Consider the following 20,360-nt stretch of genomic DNA (forward strand, 5'->3'; position numbering starts at 1 on the left):
CCTGACTGAAAAAATTAATTCTCGGGCAAGTGTTTGTGTTTGTTTATTTTGCTGGAATAAAAGGCAGGTAAAGAATGTGCATCTTTGAATTTAAACTAAGCTGCCTTCATCCAAAGGAGTTGAATGTGGTGAACACACAGCAGTGTTTCCAGGCAGCAGCTCCAGAGGAAATGCTTTCCAGTGTTTGAAGTGTGTTACTGTCAGGAAATTGAGGGGCCTGGTTTTGATGCAGTACCGACTGCGCCAGTGCAAAAATGAGGTTGGAAGATTGTATCTTGTCCCCGTAGCTTGCTGTTAAGATCAGGAAATGGCTTGTAGATTGTATTTTCTGTTAATGGTGGCAAGACTCTGAAAGGGCAGTTGTGACCATGGCCATGACTATTGATCGAGGGGGGCATGATTTAAGGAAGCAGTGACTGATAATTTTGTGGATCCTGTGTCTACCATGAAAATGTAATTGTGTTGGGAAAGATGAAACAATAAACTGAAGTTGACTTGCAAATGAAAAATCTTTTGATCTGCTCACAGCCACGTGATGTCTAATGGTGTTCTACAAATCAAATTTAAGGTCAGCTGATTCTGGTTGAAGTCATCTCGAGGGAGATTTGTGTCGGTTTGATGAAAGTCTCTCCTCTTGCTGGGTACAGACACAGAACAAAACCTCATCTTGGCACCATGTTGGTGGATAACTGCACAACATTTTATGCCAATGTCTGAAGGAAGTTTATACTCCTTTTCTGACACAAGAATAAAGATTGCTAGAATTGACCTCCATGCCCTTGCAACCAGGAGGGTTGATTGGTGTCCATTGAGTTTCTCGGATGTGTAATGTTAACATTGGATAAATCCAGAATCGGCTTTCCATAATCGAGTTATTTACCACTACTCACCGTGCAGGTTCACCGAAAAAGAATTGACAAGGGCACTCGACTGTATCTGTTGACCCACACTCCAACAAGAGTTGGTATCTTTCGGAAGGGAACAATGGCAATTCTCGCATGCTGCTAAAATTATTTTATGGGATGGGAGTGTAGCTGGCAAGGCTTGCATTTGTCGTTGAACTGAGTGGCTTGCTGGTAGTTAAAAGTCGCCCTCATTGCTATGGGTCTAGAGTCACATGTGGGCCAGGCAGGTAATGACGGCAGATTTCTGCCCTAAAGGGCATTAATGAAACCAGATAGGTTTTAACAACAATCAATGTTAATGTCATGGTCATCATTACTAAGACTAGATTTTAATTCCAGATTTTAATGAAGTAGAATTTAAATCCACCAGCTGTTGTGATTGAATTTGAAGGCGTGTATCCAGAGTATTGGTCTGGTCCTATGGACTGCCAGTGATGTTACCACAACGCACCATCTCTATTTGGGAAATTTGATGTGATTCGGAGTTCTGTGGGATGATTTCCTGCACAGCCCAGATTTTTACCTCCGAAAGAATAAACTCGGTTTGTTCTCACTGGAACGAAGGAGGTTGAGGGGCAACCTGATAGAGGTCTACAAAATTATGAGGGGCATAGACAGAGTGGATAGTCGGAGGCTTTTCCCCGGGGTAGAGGGGTCAATTACTAGGGGGCATAGGTTTAAGGTGCGAGGGGCAAGGTTTAGAGGAGATGTACGAGGCAAGTTTTTTACACAGAGAGTAGTGGGTGCCTGGAACTCGCTGCCGGAGGAGGTGGTGGAAGCAGGGACGATAGTGACATTTAAGGGGCATCTTGACAAATATATGAATAGGATGGGAATAGAGGGATACGGACCCAGGAAGTGTAGAAGATTGTAGTTTAGTCGGGCAGCATGGTCGGCACGGGCTTGGAGGGCCGAAGGGCCTGTTCCTGTGCTGTACATTTCTTTGTTCTTTGTTCAAAGGTGCCTTGCCACCTTGATTTCCCGGAGAAATCTGAATCTTATTGAACTGCTGACCTTGATCTGGAATTGAAGCACGTGAAGTCGTGCTTCGCCATTCTGATGCTGATCATGTGTGACTGCCACATTTTGTGCTTTGGGCCAACTCTTGCAGACCGCCACGGTGAGGAATGTTAGCGATGGAGGACATGCACCATGTCGGGCAATCCACATCCACAATGAGCGCTGCCAGACTCCTAAAGCTCCACCTCTTCCTTCTCAGTGTGTCTCCACAGGAGTACGATCATTTCCATTTCTCACAAATTGTGTGGCCTCAGAGTAATGTAGGACAAAGATTAGCAACAGTTTTGTGCTGTGGTCTGTACCCAGCAGGAACAGGAGCAAGCTCATTTCATGTAGAACAGTTAACACTTTGCAGAAAAGAGACTTTCATTACTGCAGTGTGGTCTGGATTGTAACCCAAATGCCAGAGACGAAAGTTAATCAAATGATGAATTACTCTATCCGTTTCCCAAATTTTATTTCCCCTATCATTAATTGGATCCTTTTGAAGTGTAAAGGATAATTCATTGTGACGAGCCTAATTTTCTGTGTGCTGCACGGGGCATTTCATACTCAAACTGGATTTAATAAACAAAATCCCCTGTCTTGAGCTGGTCACTACTTGTTGTGAAGAGTGAGAGCTTGCCATACGCTTCTCACTGAATCAATCATTTATTGTAGTGGGTGATACTTCTCCACATGGCACAGTTGGGAAAAGGAACAGTAGAATATTTGGCATGGAGAGATTTACTGACCTGTAGAAACTGAATATTTCACATGTATAAAAAAACAATTGTTAGGTGATAGTGCAATTGAGCGATTAGGACAGTTAATTACTTTGTGCATATAATTCATAATGGAATTTAGTATGAATAAATGTGGAGAAGAGGAAGGGCAGGAGATGAAGTTGTCCAACTTTTAAATCCCTCTATCTGAATGTTTGGCAGGAAGCAAGCCGCTAAAAATTGATTATAATTTCAATAATGCTGGCATCTTTTCAAACGCTGTACATTACCATCGCAATTTTCTGTTTTGAAGAGATCACTAGCCCATTCCCGTTAAAGTTATTGACATTCTCCAGTCAGTTTTGCCCTTTTCTGGGATTTTATTTTAAACGGACTTGCAACAATGATTTTCACTTTTTTATATAGTTTGTAACACTTTTTGTAACCAGAAGAGGAGCACGTCTTCAAGGTCAATCCCTATTGACAACAATCTGTAATGGGGGTTTAACTGTAATGTGATCAAATTCTTGTTGAGGTAATGACAAGGCAAAGCCGTGATTTGCTGTTGTGACTACCTAGTAATCTTGCCTTGTGTAGATGACTTTTATTTTGTCCCAAAAGCACAAGTGTTGTTGGCAAAACATATAAAATGGGGACAATTTTAAACCCCAAAAGCTGTCCGGTTTGGCTCGGGTGCGGGTTGAAACATTTAAATCCTGACTCCAGACTGCCTTTCAGCAGAGGTGGGAGCTGGGGTTTGGGGACAACCAACTGCTCCAGGAAAACGGGGTGGCTATTTAAACATTCTCCTTTTAAAAATAAATTTAGAGTACCCAATTCTTTCTTTTATTCCAATAAAGGGGCAATTTAGCGTGGCCAATCCACCAACCCTGCACATCTTTGGGTTAAGGTGTGAGACCCACGCAGACAGTGGGAGAATGTGCAAACTCCACACTGACAGTGATCCGGGGCTAGGATCGAACCCGAGTCCTCGGCGGCGTGAGGCAGCAGTGCTAACCACTGCATCACCGTGCCACACTAAAACCTGGTGGTAGCTGCAGGAAGTCGAGGATTGCTGGTTACAGGGAGTATGTGGCTTTCCTGTTGCTTGCTGGACCCAGTTTCCTGATTCACCAATCTCCCCACAATCGGATATCCAATCCACCTTATCCGTACCATATCCCTGGAACTTCCAATCTCTCCTTCTGGGTTTCTTGACCCCCAAAGCAACGATTGCCCAGCTCACTCCCTGCTTTGAGTTACTATCCTGCCCAACGTCTCAAGAATTCTGTTGTGCTGTTTTTGTAAATTTAACATTTCTGCTCTTCTGCACAAACGGTTCACTTTACTGCTTTGGGCTGCTATTGTCATCTTCAAGTGAGGATGAGCCAGATTTGGTGGGGTTCCTGCACAAAAAAGTGATGGCTGACATTCCCATTAACCTGTTTCACTTTAATTACTGTGTGGAACTGTATCCTGGTAGGAATTTCTGCCTTGAGGAAGGGAGAAGGTTGCGCAGGGGTCCGGAGAAATACAAAGGTCTATTTCAAGGAGGTGATGAAATTGGTCGTTCTGCTTTTATGGGTCATCTCATGATGGGAAGCTTTTTTAAATGTTGTGTTTTCATTGTAGGAGTTATTGTATTTCTTTCAGTTGCTGACCTTGTGATTTTTAGCTTCCTCCTGTTTCTGTGAAAAATGTTTCCTGGACCCTGTTTAGTTACTTGCATTGATATTGCCAGTCATTGCTCATGTCTCTAGCAAGCTAAGTACACAACATGGGGTACGATGGTTACTTTTACATAGTTTCATCAGGTAAATACATCAGTATTTTGTTTTGTTATTTTGTTCATCAAATTTAATTTGAAGTTGCGTACACTCAGAATCTGTCCTGATTTGTTGAAAATATACTCTAAGCTTTTGGCTATTTTGTTTTTCTATTTGTTCTTTAATGATTTTTAATATGATACAATGCTGAACTGCAGACTGCAAGTTTAAGACAACATTGTGGCCTTGAAGCGTTTTGTTTTAGATTTTGATGCAACTTAAATTTGAGCAGTCATATCAGTGTTTGCTTAATATTGAAGCAGCTGCCTTTCTGATGATGGCACAGTGGTTAGCACTACTGCCTCATAGCGGCAGGGACCCAGATTCAATTCCAGCCTCGGGTGACTGTGTGGAGTCTGCACGTTCTCCCCGTGTCTGCGCGGGTTTCCTCCGGGTGCTCCGGTTTCCTCCCACAATCAAAAGATGTGCAGGTTAGGTGGATTGGCCATGCTAGAATTGCTTGTTGTCTAAAGATATGTACTTGGGTGGGTCGACAGGGGTAGGGGCGCGGGCCTAGGTAGGGTGCTCTTTCGGAGGGTCGTGAAACCCAATGGGCCGAATGGCCATCTCCTGCACTGTATGAACCTGCTAAGTAAAGTCGCCGTGTCCCAGGTGACCACAGGCTGCTTTCAGGTTAATCAGGTTACCACTCCTCAGGCGAGGAGCAAGGTTGAGAAGGAAGGGCCTTCCATGAATAATCTCAGTCGGTACGGGAACTGAACCCACACTGCTGGTCTCGCTCACGAACCAGCTAATCTAGCTAACTGAGCTAAACTGAGCAAAATTCTTGTAGGGATTCTATGAACTTGCTACCACTGAGGTAAATACCAATGAAAATCCCCTCCAACAGCAAGCAAATCTTTGTGCAATACAGTGCATTTAGGCCTGGGGTCCATTCAAGTTACCACTGAATGTTCTTTAAAAATGTTTTCTTTTGTATTTCTGCTCGCTGAAAAAAGGTGTATGAAGAAAATACATGACTTTAGTACTGTGTTTACAAACAATTGCTGTACTACTGTTGCATGTGACACCTTTTATTCTGCACTATACAGTGCATCTGACTCAACGACCAATATAAATCTCACTTCTCCAATATTTTATTTTTTGCAGTTGAAAATAGTGAGCACTGTGACTTCACAATCTTACGAAATATGCTGATCAGGTAAGGTGGACACATTTGACTGCTATATAGATGCTTTAGCCTCATGTAACTGATGTTCTTAAGATAGTTATTATTTGTTCACACAAAAACAGGTAGAATAAAGTTCTTAAGTAATCGTGTATGAAAACTGATCCTCTTAAACTGATCTTTTCAAATGCAGTTTAATGTTAGAAATGCCGTAGGTTCTGACAGATTTGCACTGCAATACTTCCAAAAGCATGGTCCCTCCTTATACCAAGTGTCCCAACATTAGTCTGCGTGGACATCTGTTTTTCCCTTGCACTGCTACAGTGATTGGCATTGTGCATTGTCTTTAGGTGCCATGAGTTCCCTTACACATGTGCAAAGCAGCTCACTCACTAGCACTGTTGCAACTTTGGCTTCAACATCTGTCATTGTAATAAACAATACTGCTTTACAAAGCATTTTTTAACAAATGATTTTGAACCTTCTGCGAAGCAGGCATATTTAAATTAGGAGCAAATTAATTCTCTACGAATATAAAATGATTTTCTACTTGTTCTTCACTGGTGTTTGTAGGTATTTGAAAGTGAAACAATGCTTTATAAATTATACAGCTGTAGGTTTTTGTTGGAACATTACAATGCAAAAACTGGAAAAGATGATTTGGCCATCCCAAGAGTTCAAAAACTGATTATGCAGTTCACAGCCTGTATCCCTCAACTGATTTTCTAGCCAAGTGCCTATTGGATTTGATTGGATTTGTTTATTGCCACGAGGTAACAGTGAAAAGTATTTTTCTGCGAGCAGCTCAAACAGATCATTTAGTACATGAAAAGAAAATACGTAATAGGGCAACACACGGTACACAATGTAAATACATAGACACCGACATCGGGTGAAGCACACAGGAGTGCAGTACTACTCAGTGGCGAAGATGTGTGAAGGGATCAGATCAGTTCATAAGAGGGCCGTTCAGGAGTCTGGTAACAGCGGGGAAGAAGTTGTTTTTAATCTGTTCGTGCGTGCTCTCCGACTTTTGTATCTCCTGCCCGATGGAAGGTTGGAAAGGTGAGTAAGCTGGGTGGGAGGGGTCTTTGGTTGTGCTGCCCGCTTTCCCCAGGCAGCGGGAGCTGTGGATAAAGTCAATGGATGGGAGGCGGGTTAGGTGATGGACCGGGCGGTGTTCACGACTCTCTGAAGTTTCTTGCGGTCTTGGGCTGAGCAGTTGCCATACCAGGCTGTGATGCAGCTCGATAGGATGCTTTCTACGGTGCATCTGTAAAAGTTGGTATGAGTCAATGTGAACTTGCCGAATTTCCTTAGTTTCCTGAGAAAGTATAGGTGTTGTTGTGCTTTCTTGGTCGTAGCGTCGACGTGGGTGGAGAAGGACAGATTTTTGGTGACGTGCACACCTAAGAGTTTGAAGCTGTCAGCCATCTCCATCTCAGTCCCGTTGATGCTGACGGGTGTGTACGATACTTTGCTTCTTGAAGTCAGTGACCAACTCTTTCGTTTTGCTGGCATTGAGGGAAAGATTGTTGTCGTTACACCACTCCACTCTGTTCTCTATCTCTCTCCTGTATTCTGACTCGTTGTTCGAGATCCGACACACTGTGGTTGTGTCATCAGCAAACTTGTAGATGGAGTTGGCGCCACATTTTGCCACGCAGTCGTGTGTGTGTGTAAGGGGCTATGTACGCAGCGTTGCGGGGCCCCGATATTGAGGACTATCGTGGAGGAGGTGGGTGTTGTTTATTCTTACTGATTGTGGTCTATGGGTCAGAAAGTCGAGAAACCAGTTGCAGAGTGAGGAGCCAAGTCCTAGGTTTTGGAGCTTTGATATGAGCTTGGCTAGGATTATGGTGTTGAAGGTGGACCTGTAGTCCGTAAATAGGAGCCTGGCGTAGGAGTTCTTGTGGTTGAGGTGCTCCAGGGATGAGTGTTGGGTCAGGGAGATGGCGTCTGCTGTGGACTGGTTGCGACGGAATGCGAATTGCAGTGGATCAAGACATTCTGGGAGTATGGAGTTGATGTGTCTCATGACCAACCTCTCGAAGCACTTCATCACAATCAATGTCAGGGCCACCGGACGATAATCTTTGAGGCACATTGCTTGGTTCTTCTTTGGCACTGGTATGATGGTGGTCTTCTTGAAGCAGGTGGGGACCTCGGAACGGAGTAGGGACAGGTTGTAGACATCCACAAACACATCTGCCAGCTGGTACGTGCAGGATCTGAGTGCATGACCAGGGACCCCGCCCAGCCCCATCGCCTTCCGAGGGTTCACTTTCAAGAAGGCTGATCTGACTTCGGAAGCTGTGGCAATGTGTATGGGTGTGTCTGGAGCTGCTGGGATAGCCAACAGCGGTTTGATGGTTTCCTGCTCGAACCGAGCATAGAATGCATTGAGTTCATCTGGGAGGGTGCTCTGCTACCGGAGATTCTGCTCGGCTTCACTTTGTAGCCCGTTACGTTGTTTAGGCCTTGCCACAACCGACGGGAGTCTGTAACGCTCGTCTATATCCAGCTCACTCGTAAAATTACTTGGCAGTCCATTCAAACATTCCTCGCTCTTTGTGAACATTTGATCTCTCCATTCTGCTCCTGAGATCCATCCCATGCTGCCTCATTATCATTCTTGGCACTATGGTTTCTTAGGGTTGAGCTTGTCAAGCTTCAGGATCTTGTATATTTGTAAGATTTATTTATTATCTCCTTTTCTTTGTAAGCAAACTCTATTTCCTTAGTCTCTGGTCGCTTGGGTGTCTGAAGGCAGGTATTGAATGTCCTCTGCACCAGGATACCTTTTTTGTAATCTGACAGCCAAAAATGCACATGATATCCCCGTAACCAATAAGCTCCAAGTTACCCTCTTATCACATCCTGAAATTTATGCTGTGTTCCATGCGATTGATTAATGAATACCCTCGGCATCTTATCTACACTGCCACACAATGCAAATATGTTCAATCATTACACAATATTTACAAATCCTTTATCTTGTAGACTGACGCTTAAATGGTTCTAATGTTTATTGTTCCCCAGTCCCATCATGGTGTGCCACAGACCCATTAAAGATTACAGCACTAAAAACAGAAAATGCTGGAAATACTCTGCTGGTCAGGCCGCATTTGTGTAGAATGAAACAGAATTGACATTTCAGATCTGTGATCTTTCATCAGAACTGGAAAAAGTTAGAGCGTTAACAGGTTTTATGCAAGTACCGAGGGAGAGAAAGTGGGGAGAGGAGGATAGAGGAAAAGGGAGGGTCTGTGATGCGATGGAAGACTGGAGAGATTATATGACAATGGGGTGATGGTGTAAGGCAAAAGGAGATGGTAATGGGGCAAGGAAAGAAACAAAAATGGTTCGCTGAGGTGGAAATTAAAAATCAGCGTCATTGCCAACCTGCTGTCTTGAGAAAATGAGGGAAATAGTTTTGACCTAAAATTGTTGAATTCAAATGCTGAGGTCGGAAGGCTGTAAAGTGCTGAATTGAAAGATGAGATGCAGCCGTCTATGCTAATGTTGAGCTTTGCTGGTACATTGCAGAAGGTCAGAGTTAAGATGGCAGGCAGTTGGAAGCACGGGGTCAGGCGTGTAAATTAAATGAGAGTTTTCCACAGCAAGTGACCAACCAATCTGCATTTGGTCTTCCCAATGTAGAGGAGACTGCATTGCACATACAGTTTGCAAAATTGAAGCAGGTACAAGTAAATCACGGTTTCATCTGGAAGGAGTGTTTGGGCCCTGGCGAAGAGGAAAGGGTTCATTCTTCCTGCCTGACGCCGCATCATAAACTTGCTCTTTTGTTCTTTCCTCCCACTTACCATCCCCCGTGTCATGAATTTGTCCAGCAACAACAGTAAAACAAATTTAACAAAACATAATAGGATGTGACCTGCCCAACAACAGGTAGGAATCTGCCTAGAGACAGCAGTAGCCAGTATTCAAAAGGCTGGTGAGATGCATTTCTCTCGTTAACAAGGCTGTATGGCATTTGGATTGGATTTGTTTATTGTCATGTGTACCGAGGTACAGTGAAAAGTATTGTTTTGTTTCCAGTTCAGACAGATCACTCCATACATGAAAAAACTACAGAAGGCAAAAATAAATACATGATGTAAATTCATAAACACAGACATCGGGTGAAACATGCAGTGTGTAGAGAAGCATACTCAGCAGAGAAGATGTGTGAAGGGATCAGTTCAGTCCATAAGAGGGTCATTTAGGAGTCTGGTAACAGCGGGGAAGAAGCTGTTTTTGAATCTGTTCGTGCGTGTTCTCACACTTTTGTATCTCCTGCCCAACGGAAGAAGTTGGAAGAGGGAATAACCCGGGTGGGAGGGATCTTTGATTATGCTGCCCGCTTTCCCCAGGCAGCGGGAGGTGTAGATGGAGTCCATGGATGGGAGGCGGGTTCGCATGATGGACTGTGTTCACGACTCTGTAGTTTCTTACGATCTTGGGCTGAGCAGTTGCCATACCAGGCTGTGATGCAGCCCGATAGGATGCTTTCTATGGTGCATTTGTAAAAGTTGGATTTTAGATCAGAATGATCTAGATGATGAAAGAAACAGTTTACCTCGATTGAGAAGATCAATGAGGTGTACTTGGGTCATGTCTGGAGTCCAGTAATTTGATTTGCAGACAGCCAAATACACAAGTGCAACAAAGGTATAATTGGCTGGACCCTCGAGCAATATTGGCCAGTTAACATTTGGCAGACAGAAGCAGTTCCCAGCTACCAAGCCTGAAGGTCAAGTTTTATATCTAAGCCTCTAAGTCTTTGGACCAAGGCAGTGCACAAACCCTTCGCAAAGGTAGTTTAAATATCTTTGCCGGGCCACGACAAGATGTTTCCCCGACTGGATTATCATCCCGTATTGTGTGGCAAAAAGCTGGTTTCAACTTGTAGATTTATTTAATTTGGATGTTGTTTGGGGGAAAGGGGGAAGACTGGAGTTCAGGGATTGTAGATATATTTTGGAACAAGGGGTACATTCTACATAACCTGCGTGTTTGTTTAGTAATTGATGAACCTAATTGTCACAGAGTTGAGTAGTCTTGTTCATGGTCATTTGTCTTTTCTTTCCTTCAAAAAATAGTCTTGAATAATTTACACACGACGACTTGGGCTTCACCAAACCAAAACAAAACTATACACCCCCAGGAACTAGTGTTCCACGTTGGGGTACACTCGCAGATAATAGCAGCATGCTCCGTGACACCAGTCTGTATTTGTTTGAAACCTGTTACAACTTTACCTTTTTCCACTTCTAATGAAGGGTCACGAGCTGAAAGGTTAACTCTGTTTCTCTCTCTACCGATGTTGAGGATTTTCTGTTTTTATTTCATATTTCCAGCATCTGTAGTTTTTGTATTAATGTTTACAACACAATCGGGGACCATTGTGTCCATGCCATCTCTTTGCTGGACCAGTCCAAACCTAATTGCACAACCCTGATTTCTCTCCACAGCCCCTTTATATTTCTGTCTCTATAATCTGGTCCGGTCTTTCGTTTGAACCAGCAGTGGTCTCTGACTCCACTTCCTGCTGTGATGCATTCTACGCTCCAGCAACTTTCTACATCAAGATGTTTCTGCTAACCCCATTCCTCTTGGGCAATTTTAAATTGATGAACCTTTGTCATGGCTCAATTTGTAGGAAATGGCATTTTCTTATTCAATATTAAAAAAGCAGTTAAAAATTTGGTTTACACCTGTCAATGGTTTTCATTTCTTCCCCCTCCAAACCAGTCTGTGTCTGATCAGCCAGCTCATGATTGGTTGAAATCTTTCCCCCTCCCATCTTGATGTCACTCAAATATTGTCAACTTTGAACAATACCTGAATTGTAAGCTACCTTAACCGCCCTAAACGCCTGCATCTGTTTACCTCTTTTCTCTCTTAAAAGCACCTCTTTGACCAAGATTTTGGTTCAGCGAGGGGTGAATCTGAGAAGGTGGGGCTTTCATGAATAATCTCTGCCAGTACGGGAATTAAACCCGCGCTGCTGGCCTCGCTCTGCATCACAAACCAGCTGTCCAGCCAAGTGAGCTGAACCAGCCCTCGAGATGGCAGCTTGGTGCTGGAACCCTGCCATTGAGCACCAAGTTAATTATCATTGCCGTTAAAGCTTCATTTGTGTTGAATCAAGATGACAAACGATAATGTCCAGATTTAACAATCTGCATAGATTTCTATAAATTGCTGAAGATTTTCAACTGGAGCACCGACTACCTGAGGGCTTCAAACATCAGCTCCTGTACTATTCTAGATCAGCCTTACTAACCCAGCATCATTGGTGAAAGTGACTGAACTAATTTAACAAGTGGAATCAAAAACGGTCATTAGGTGTCTGCCGCATAAAATAAAGCTGTGTGCTATTGCACAGGTTGGTGCCAGCCATTGGAGTAGCTCAGTAACGGGATTATGGTTTAGTATCCAAAATGCCAGCAGCTCTGTTCTGTAAAGCACATGGGATCGGTGGTAATGTATCAAGAACTGGTTGACAGACAGGAAACAGAGTGGGAATAAATGGGTCCTTTTCCAAGTGGCGGCAGTGACTTGTGGGATACCACAGGCATCAGAGCTTATGGCCTCAGCTGTTCATGATATATGTATAAATGACCTGGATGAGGGAACCAAATGTAACGTTTCCAAGTTTGCTGATGATGTGGAGATGCCAGCGCTGGACTGGGGAGGGCACAGTAAGATGTCTTGCAACAATAGGTTAAAGTCCAAGAGTTTATTTGAAATCACAAGCTTTTGGAGCGCTGCTCCTTCATTAGGTGAGGTGCAGGCAGGTTCACAAACGCGGCATACTTAGGAGAGACACAATTGCAAGATAATTACAGATTGGAATGTGAAGCAAGCGATTCGGAAGGCAAATGGTATGTTGGCCTTCATTGCAAGAGGATTTGAGTTCCGAAGTAGAGATTAGGGCCTTGGTGAGACCTCGTCTGGACGTTTGCATATTATTTGGTCTCTTTACCCAAGAAAGGATGCATTTGCCACAGAGGGAGTGAAGCGGAGGTTGTTGGCGGGACTGTCCTATGAGGAGAGATTGGAACTGTATTCACTCGAGTTTCGAAGGGGCAAGAGGAGATCTGATTGAAATGTCTAAAATTCTAACGGGGCTGGACAGACCTAGATGCAGAAAGGATGTTTTCTCCTGTTGGGGAATTGAGAACCACGGATAGAGTCTCGGAATACAGGGTAGACCAGTTAGGACTGAGACGAGGAAACATTTCTTCACTCTGGGTAATGGACCTGTGGAATTCTATACCACAGAAGGCTGTGGAGGCCAAGTAACTGAATGTCGATAGATAAGATTTTAATAGCATCAAGGAGTATGGGGGGAAAGTGGGAATTATGTATTGAGATCGAGAATCAGCCACGATCATATTGAATGGCGGAGCAGGCTCGAAAGACTGAATGGGCTACTCCTTGTTTCTATGTTTCTGCGATGCCTACCGTTCATTGCTTTACCCTGAGGGAATGTGAAGTACCACCACTGCCCCTCCGTTACATATGTTCACATCAGAATAATATTTTGTCGTCTTAGGTCACGCTTAAGTTTGGTGCCTTTGTGCCTCCTGGCAATGAGCTGCTTTGAGGGCCGCTCTTTCAGAGGCTGGGGTTGTGATCAGAACAGTAGAACTTCCTTCCACCCTGACTGGAAGCTGTTACTCTTTGTTTCACACCATATGCATTGATTCCTGATGCTCACGGAGGAAACTCTTCTTGAGGAATAAATACTGCTTCACCCAGATTCCCAGAACAAGAAGACAAGGCAATACCTCAGCCGCTTGGTTGCTATGTCCAGTGCTGCAAAGCTCCATATCAAGCAAACCTGTCCCAAATCAAAACCACAAGGTCTTGAGAAAACAGCCCAAATATTGTGTTCAACTGCACGGTTTTAACAACTGTGCACTGATAATACATGGTAGAATTAAAATACAACCTTTCTTTTGCACAACTGGACAAATCCGTGCAGGCAGTTTTGTCAAAAACCATACCCATTGTCATTTCTTATTTCATGAATAGTTTCCATTCAAAGTCCATCCAAGTTCATGTGGTGAATTCAGCGGATACTGAATCATGATGGAAAGCCTGAGAGCTCCCTCGAGTGGGGGTGATTGCAGTAGCCTTGTGTCAAAAAAAACCAAATTGAATTGTAGATTGCAATGTGACATCAACACAAAACATATTAGCCAAGTAGTTTAAAGGAATATCACTTCAGTTTCTTCTGTCAGTGGCCTCGCCATAAACCTTTCTTCATGATTATGTTTGAGTTATCGGTTTGAGTTGTTGGGTTTATTTGGGCTGTCATCCTTGACAAAGCTGGGTGTTTGTTCGCAGCTATGTAGCTTTAAGCGTGATCACTCTGATCAGCTGCTTCTGTTCACATTCGTCTCACCAATAATTAATTTTTTGTTTCAGAACATCAAAAGCTGTCAAGTATGTCACGTATGTCAATACATAAGATACTTGAGTAACAAAGCTTGAATTTAAAATGAGCTCCATTTTGGTCAATATTTGAAGAGTAGTTTGTAGAACGAAGGGATTTTGATGTGTTTCGTCTTCATCGCCCTCTCAAAAAAAACCACCTTGTATTTCACACCTGTAAAAAATGGTGACAATTAATAAAAGGATCTGCTTCTGTTAAAAAATCTGCTGATGTTAATGAAAGTTATCCGCTTTAGGAACATTGTGCTAATTGAAGCTATAGTGGTGCTATTCCCATGTATTGTGTGCCATATGTAAGGAAGGGTCATTTTGAAGACCTATTCTTCCACAAGTCTTGAGTAAGATCATTAAAACATAGTAATTGGAGAGCAAATTGACGTGTTTGCTAAATTTTATTCTACCGTAATCACCCTCCCTCTTCCCTGCCCCCCAACAAATAAACTGTGATACATGGAAATTGCTCAATAATGTTCATTTGTAAAATCTATAGCATTAAGTTCCTACATCACTGCCAAATAAAATACTCACCAGTCACATCACATTACTGCTGCAATCAGTTTTTAAATATATATATATATATCCCCCATGTTCAAATGTGATATATGTCTGATGTGAAAAATCACATACGTTGTTAACTAATTGTATTTTACCCTGGGGGTTTGGGGCACAAATGTTGCCAGTTCATTTTTAATGAACCACAGTTAAATCTGCTGTACCCGGTAAACCAGATTGTTTTCTGCAGTTTACTATGGTTTTTCAAATGTTAAGTGAAAGTTTGCATGTTTTTTCTGTATGGATGTGGGGAGAGCTAGAAAGGATTGGGACAACAAATCTACTGTCACAATTTAGTCAAGCAATTTTAAATCAATATGTAATCCTCCTTTTTTAATACATATTGATTAGTTTCTAACCAGCTGCAGTGTATTGATCCCAGTGTGGAGGAGCATGCACCAGCGTCAAAGCTGTTATGAACAATCAGATTTGGAAAATCACTAAGTGAACAGATTAATTTGCTTTTGAGAAGTTACTGTGTAATGTAGTCTCCCAACGCTTAACCTATTTTCCAGATTCTTGAAGGGCAGATGCTCGGTGCATTAATTCCTTACGCCTTTAGCTGGCTACGGCTGTCAGATTTGGGAATACAACTTTTTTTCTTCCGTAAATTGAATTTAGCCGTAAGCTTTTTAATTGATGCGTTAACAAATTAGACAGGAAAATATGATTGGATAATGTCCATGACCGTCTACACGTAACTTATTGTTTTAAATATAAACATATCTGAATATTAATGTAGACTTATTTAACATCTTTCCTCAAACCCTGAGGAATGATTTAAGGAATCCAACCCAAGCTGCGGTTGTCAGGTGAATGTCGTACAGGGAATAGCTTTAAGGATAAGTTGGAACGCTGATGCAGTTTACTTTGGCAACGTAACAGAAATAGGGATATAGAACAAACTCTCCTCTGTTATAAAACTGGCCTGTGTGGAAAGGATCAGACCACTGTATACTATGGTCTTGTATTCTTTATTTCATAGGTTTGAAGACGCCAGTAGTTAAAGTGCTATTTGTATTCTCCTTCAGTGTTACAAGAAAGACTAGAGTGAACAGTTCACAGGCTGAGTGCTGTGACTCAGTATAAAATCTGCTTGCTGGGAAGTGTAGCATAAAGATTTGATTGTAGGGAAGCTGTCAGCCACTTAGAGCTAACGAGTGTTCAGCCCATCTCCACATACAAAAGATTTTACTGTTTGAGGTTGGTGCGAAAAGCCTGAGTTTCTTTGCCAGCCCCTCTGAAGGTTAGTTAGACGGTTATCATCCTACACCTGATGGCAACCCATCTCCGATGAAAGCTGTTAAATGTGTTGGTTATTATAATGATGGAAACAAGCTGTTGGGAGCCAATTGTGCCATTTAGATTTGCTGAATGCACATTTTGTATGAACCAGTTTTTATTCAAACACACTTGGGGCCTGAGGGTTTGTTCGTTCTAAGATGGAGTCATGCCCTTTTAATATGTAGAACATTATAGTTATATGTAGCACAGACTGTTTGGGATGGGGTGGGGAAGCTCCTGGATGTCTGATGTCTAGGCAGCTTCGCCACAGTTTTTAGTGATTTTTCTCAGCACAATAGCTTTGAATTTGGCTCAATGAATTAGTTGTCCTGAGATTTGCTGCAAAAAATTAAATGTGAGTAAACGCCAAATGAGGCAGACTAAACTGAAGTACACTCCTAATGGAAGTTCTTGTTGTACCCGACAATACTTTATATTGAAGGTCGTAAAATTAAATCCTTGGATCGCTTTTTGGCTTTTATACCGATGGAACTTAGTTTGTGATGGTAATAGTAAGGCCGTGGATTATGTCCCAGGTTCGATTCCCGGCTTGGGTCACTGTCTGTGCGGAGTCTGCACATTCTCCCCGTGTCTGCGTGGGTTTCCTCCCGGTGCTCCGGTTTCCTCCCACAAGCCCCGAAAGTCATGCTTTTAGGTGAATTGGATGTTCTGACTTCTCCCTCCGTGTACCCGAACAGGGGCCGGAGTGTGGCGACTAGGGGATTTTCACAGTAACTTCATTGCCATGTTAATGTAAGCCTACTTGTGACACTAATAAAGATTATTAGTATGTGCCAGATTGTGTAACCTGTTGGTTTCTTGCTCCACACAGAACTCACATGCAAGATCTGAAGGATGTCACCAACAATGTTCATTATGAGAACTACAGGAGCAGAAAATTGGCTGCAGTTACATACAATGGTGTTGATAACAATAAAAATAAAGGACAGTTGACCAAGTAAGAAACCTGTTTTGTCCTCTTACCGTTTGGGCAAATTCTTAACCATTTCATTTCTTTACACAAAGTAAATGGTGGCCAATCAAAACTGCTGAGGGGATTTGCTGAAAATGTTCTACTTTCCTCAAAATTCTTTCTATTTCTTCATGGTGTCCTCCGTTAACAAACATCTGGAAACCTTATGTAGTCTGCTGTGTCTAAAATGTCTTGCTTTTGTTCCACGTGCACAAAACAGTTTGTGATTTATGGTTTTCCTAAAGTTTGGCTATTCAGCATTGAAAGAGTGCAATATTCTGGAGTGAAATTATCTGTGGTAATAATTGTAGATGCTTTAAAATGTTTTATAAATGGGAAAACCGTTATAAAATGTATTGAATATATGTTGATCTTGTCTATCTCATAAGGCAAAACTCTTAGTTGTTTACTTGTGCCTGTGTTTCTCATCTACGTTTAGAGATGCAAAGCTTTGGGCCTCGAGCTCATAGATGTTTATTTCTGCAGAGAACCTTGACACATCAATATTGCTATCCCATGCTGCAGAGATTTTAACCATTTCTTCCTGTGCCTTACCCATGTCATTACCTCCTGTCTATCCATTTGGTCATGGCCAGCTCCAAGATCATGGCCAATGCCAATAAGTGACCTGCGGTATTCCCCAGTTCATCAGCTTGCACTGATGCTTCACTTGGTGTCGGATTACTGAGCTTGCACACTTACACTCATTACAGTGACGAGACTGAAACTGGTAGCTCATGATATGTCAATGACTGTGGTAATGAGCCAACTGTTTAGCTGTTATTGTTCGACTTTGATTTTTAATCTTTTAATTTCACATTTTTTAGTCAGCCAACTGATAGATGTGACTGTAAGATGATGTACATTTTGTGGCAGTGTTCTTGGGCGCAGATTTTTAACCATGTTATTTTGTATGAGTGATATAAAGGAAATACACATTTTAAAACACATGGAGTTTGAAGACAGTATTTCGGAAGGTATCGGATCTTTTCAAAAACTGTACAATTGTAGCAATATAGAATAATTCAAATGTTTACATTGCATTTAATTGCTATCAAAATTTGAAGGCTGCTTTTTTGTAGCTTTAAAGTTCATATTGAGTGCGCTGGCCAGAAGAAATGCTGTCTTTGTAAAGCTGAAATAAGTTTTTAAAATATCAAAACTTCTAATAATTTGGAGTGAAAAGTGATTGTGAGTCAAATTGCTCCACACCAACTTTGTCAGAATATCTGTGATGTGCAAGGGAATATGTCGCAATTAAATGTCAACTCAGGTAAATATGGTGAGCAGCACTAGAATTGGAAATAGAGTTGTGCTACTTAATGGACGTAGGCCAGAGAAATGGAGCAGACAGTAGAATACTTTTGTCCATCTCGTTTCTTATCCAACTGATCAGTTTCATCAATAATTAGTGCAGCCAATACCTTAACCATTCAGATGTTATTCTGGCTTCACTGTCTCTCCACATAGCAAAACATTACTTTATGCCAATTTATTTTTCATGGGTAACAGTCTCCCATAGCTGAAACCCACCAACAGTTTACATTCGGAATTCTTTAGCCAATTCAATTAGTCCTCCACACGTTTTGAATTATAAGGCTGTGGGACCGGATGGTTCAACTTGCAGTCAGATACCTTGCACATCATGGGAAAATCTGAATCTTTGTAGAAACAAACTGTATTCTTGGATGTTACGCATTTGCGTCATTGAATGAAATTGCATAATGTCCGATTTTAAATGTTTTATTTCACCTTTATAACCCCTCCATGTAATTTAATGTAAAACTGTGTTTTCCTCATCCTAAGTGTCTGTGTATCTGTTTTTTTTTAGATTTGACACAGTTGAAGGCATGTAAGTGGTTGTTTAAATTATTTGAAAGAACTTTCCAACATTTTTAGCATCAACTTGAATTTCAGTTCCGTTGGACACGAGTATTAAATTTCTGACGTCGGGTGGGTTTTCTCGTGTTATCGCCACAAGTGGTCATAATTGTTTAAAAAAACATTGCTTGTTCCAAAAATATTCCCTGTTATCAATAAGATACTTGATTAGTGATAAAAGAAGTGAATGATCAAAATGGCTGGACCTGATGTCTTGGACCAGAGCGCCAATTTAAATATTTTCTTTCAAGTTAAGGCATTATCGGATTATATGGACATGTTAACAAAAGTTATGCAGATTGACTTTTTAAAATTCAGCAGTGTTATTTTTGGAGCAATCTTTACCAACTTTCTCTGCTTGTTAAACATTAATTTTCTGGTAATCGTAAGGGGAGCTGGCAGGAAGGATGAAAAGGCTTCCACAGATCGGTGCTTGTATGCAAGTCTTTGAACTGCTTCTTGCTTTTTTCCTCTCTCCCACAGTTCTACAAGTCCTTTTAGGAGTGGAGGCCGTAGCAGTACCATGCTCTGGACCTTCTGCTTCCAATCCCCTTTTGTTCAATGGAAGCCGTAAGGTGCAGCTTCAATGATTGCAGTTGATGTTAATGGCCTAGTTAATGATTGCATTCTTCTGATGGATATCTAGGAAAAGTGGAGCCACGTGATTTTAGTCAAAGGAAAGACGGTGGTGTCGTTCCCCAGCACTGTTCTACAATACAGCCAAATAACCTCTTGCTGGCCGACATTCCCTTTGATATGCTGTTCTTTGTACTAAATGGTTTCCATCAGGATGACTGGAACTTTTTCTTCAGGATTCAACTGGCTGGTTTTGCATTCCCTTTTTCCTCTTTTTGTTTTCCTTAGGCATCGATCACTTGGCTTTGGGAATGATGTGATTTTGTTAATAATTAGTTTTGAAGAGACTTGTCTTGAGAGTAAACTTCCAGACAATGTTTCTAAAAAACAATGGAGTGTTTATTAGATTGTGATCAAAACAGAATATAGATCTCGTGAAATCTGGATATGTTTTCATCGGGTGTCTACCCCACTGGAGCTCACTGCTTTACAAGACATTCCTTCACTCATCTCATTGAATCAAAAAATGTTAGTCGCATACTTTACATGTCACATTCTGTAGAAAGTTGAGCTAAGTTGTTCATGTACCAGATTTCCTGCATGAAGTGAGCATCTATTGGATTTTGGCTCCATACTGTTTTGCCTCAGTTTTCTGATATTTTTCATTCCATGCCCATCGATGGGTAGTTTAACCAGTAAAATCAACGATGGGGACTTCTGACTCGGACCTTACAGTTTCTCCAGGAAGTCATAGGTTTGTAACTGCAGGTATTGATCATAAAAAAAACTTGTAAGGAAGCCTGGAGGGAGAATAAGCTACTTGAAAAGCTAAATTAAACAAGTCCGTGCATTCACGCACATGTTTGTAATGTATTCACAAGAGGCAAATCCCATCTTCCCATGAGCTTTTCATGCTGACTGGGAGTGAGGACAGTGATTTCTCCAGAGACTTGAAGAAGACTTTCCTATTCCATTGCCATAGGTTTTGGGCTGAAGATTGAGATGGTGTGGTAATCATTTGGTGGAGTTGACATGCTT

General features: G+C 41.9%; 1 protein-coding gene across 2 annotated transcripts in view; it reads left to right on the plus strand.

Moving 5' to 3' along the window:
* Positions 1 to 20,360, plus strand: part of LOC140385063 (septin-7) — a 157,439-nt gene that overhangs the window by 131,328 nt on the left and 5,751 nt on the right. Inside the window, exons 8-10 of one of the 2 annotated variants that reach the window (XM_072466860.1) lie at positions 5,566 to 5,617; positions 16,725 to 16,850; positions 18,697 to 18,717. In XM_072466860.1, coding sequence (XP_072322961.1) covers positions 5,566 to 5,617; positions 16,725 to 16,850; positions 18,697 to 18,717 — 199 coding nt within the window. The remainder of the gene's footprint in view (positions 1 to 5,565; positions 5,618 to 16,724; positions 16,851 to 18,696; positions 18,718 to 20,360) is intronic. The other variant, XM_072466861.1, reaches the window with a different exon arrangement.

This window comes from Scyliorhinus torazame, chromosome 11 (assembly GCF_047496885.1).
Source record: "Scyliorhinus torazame isolate Kashiwa2021f chromosome 11, sScyTor2.1, whole genome shotgun sequence".
Lineage (NCBI taxonomy): Eukaryota > Metazoa > Chordata > Chondrichthyes > Carcharhiniformes > Scyliorhinidae > Scyliorhinus > Scyliorhinus torazame.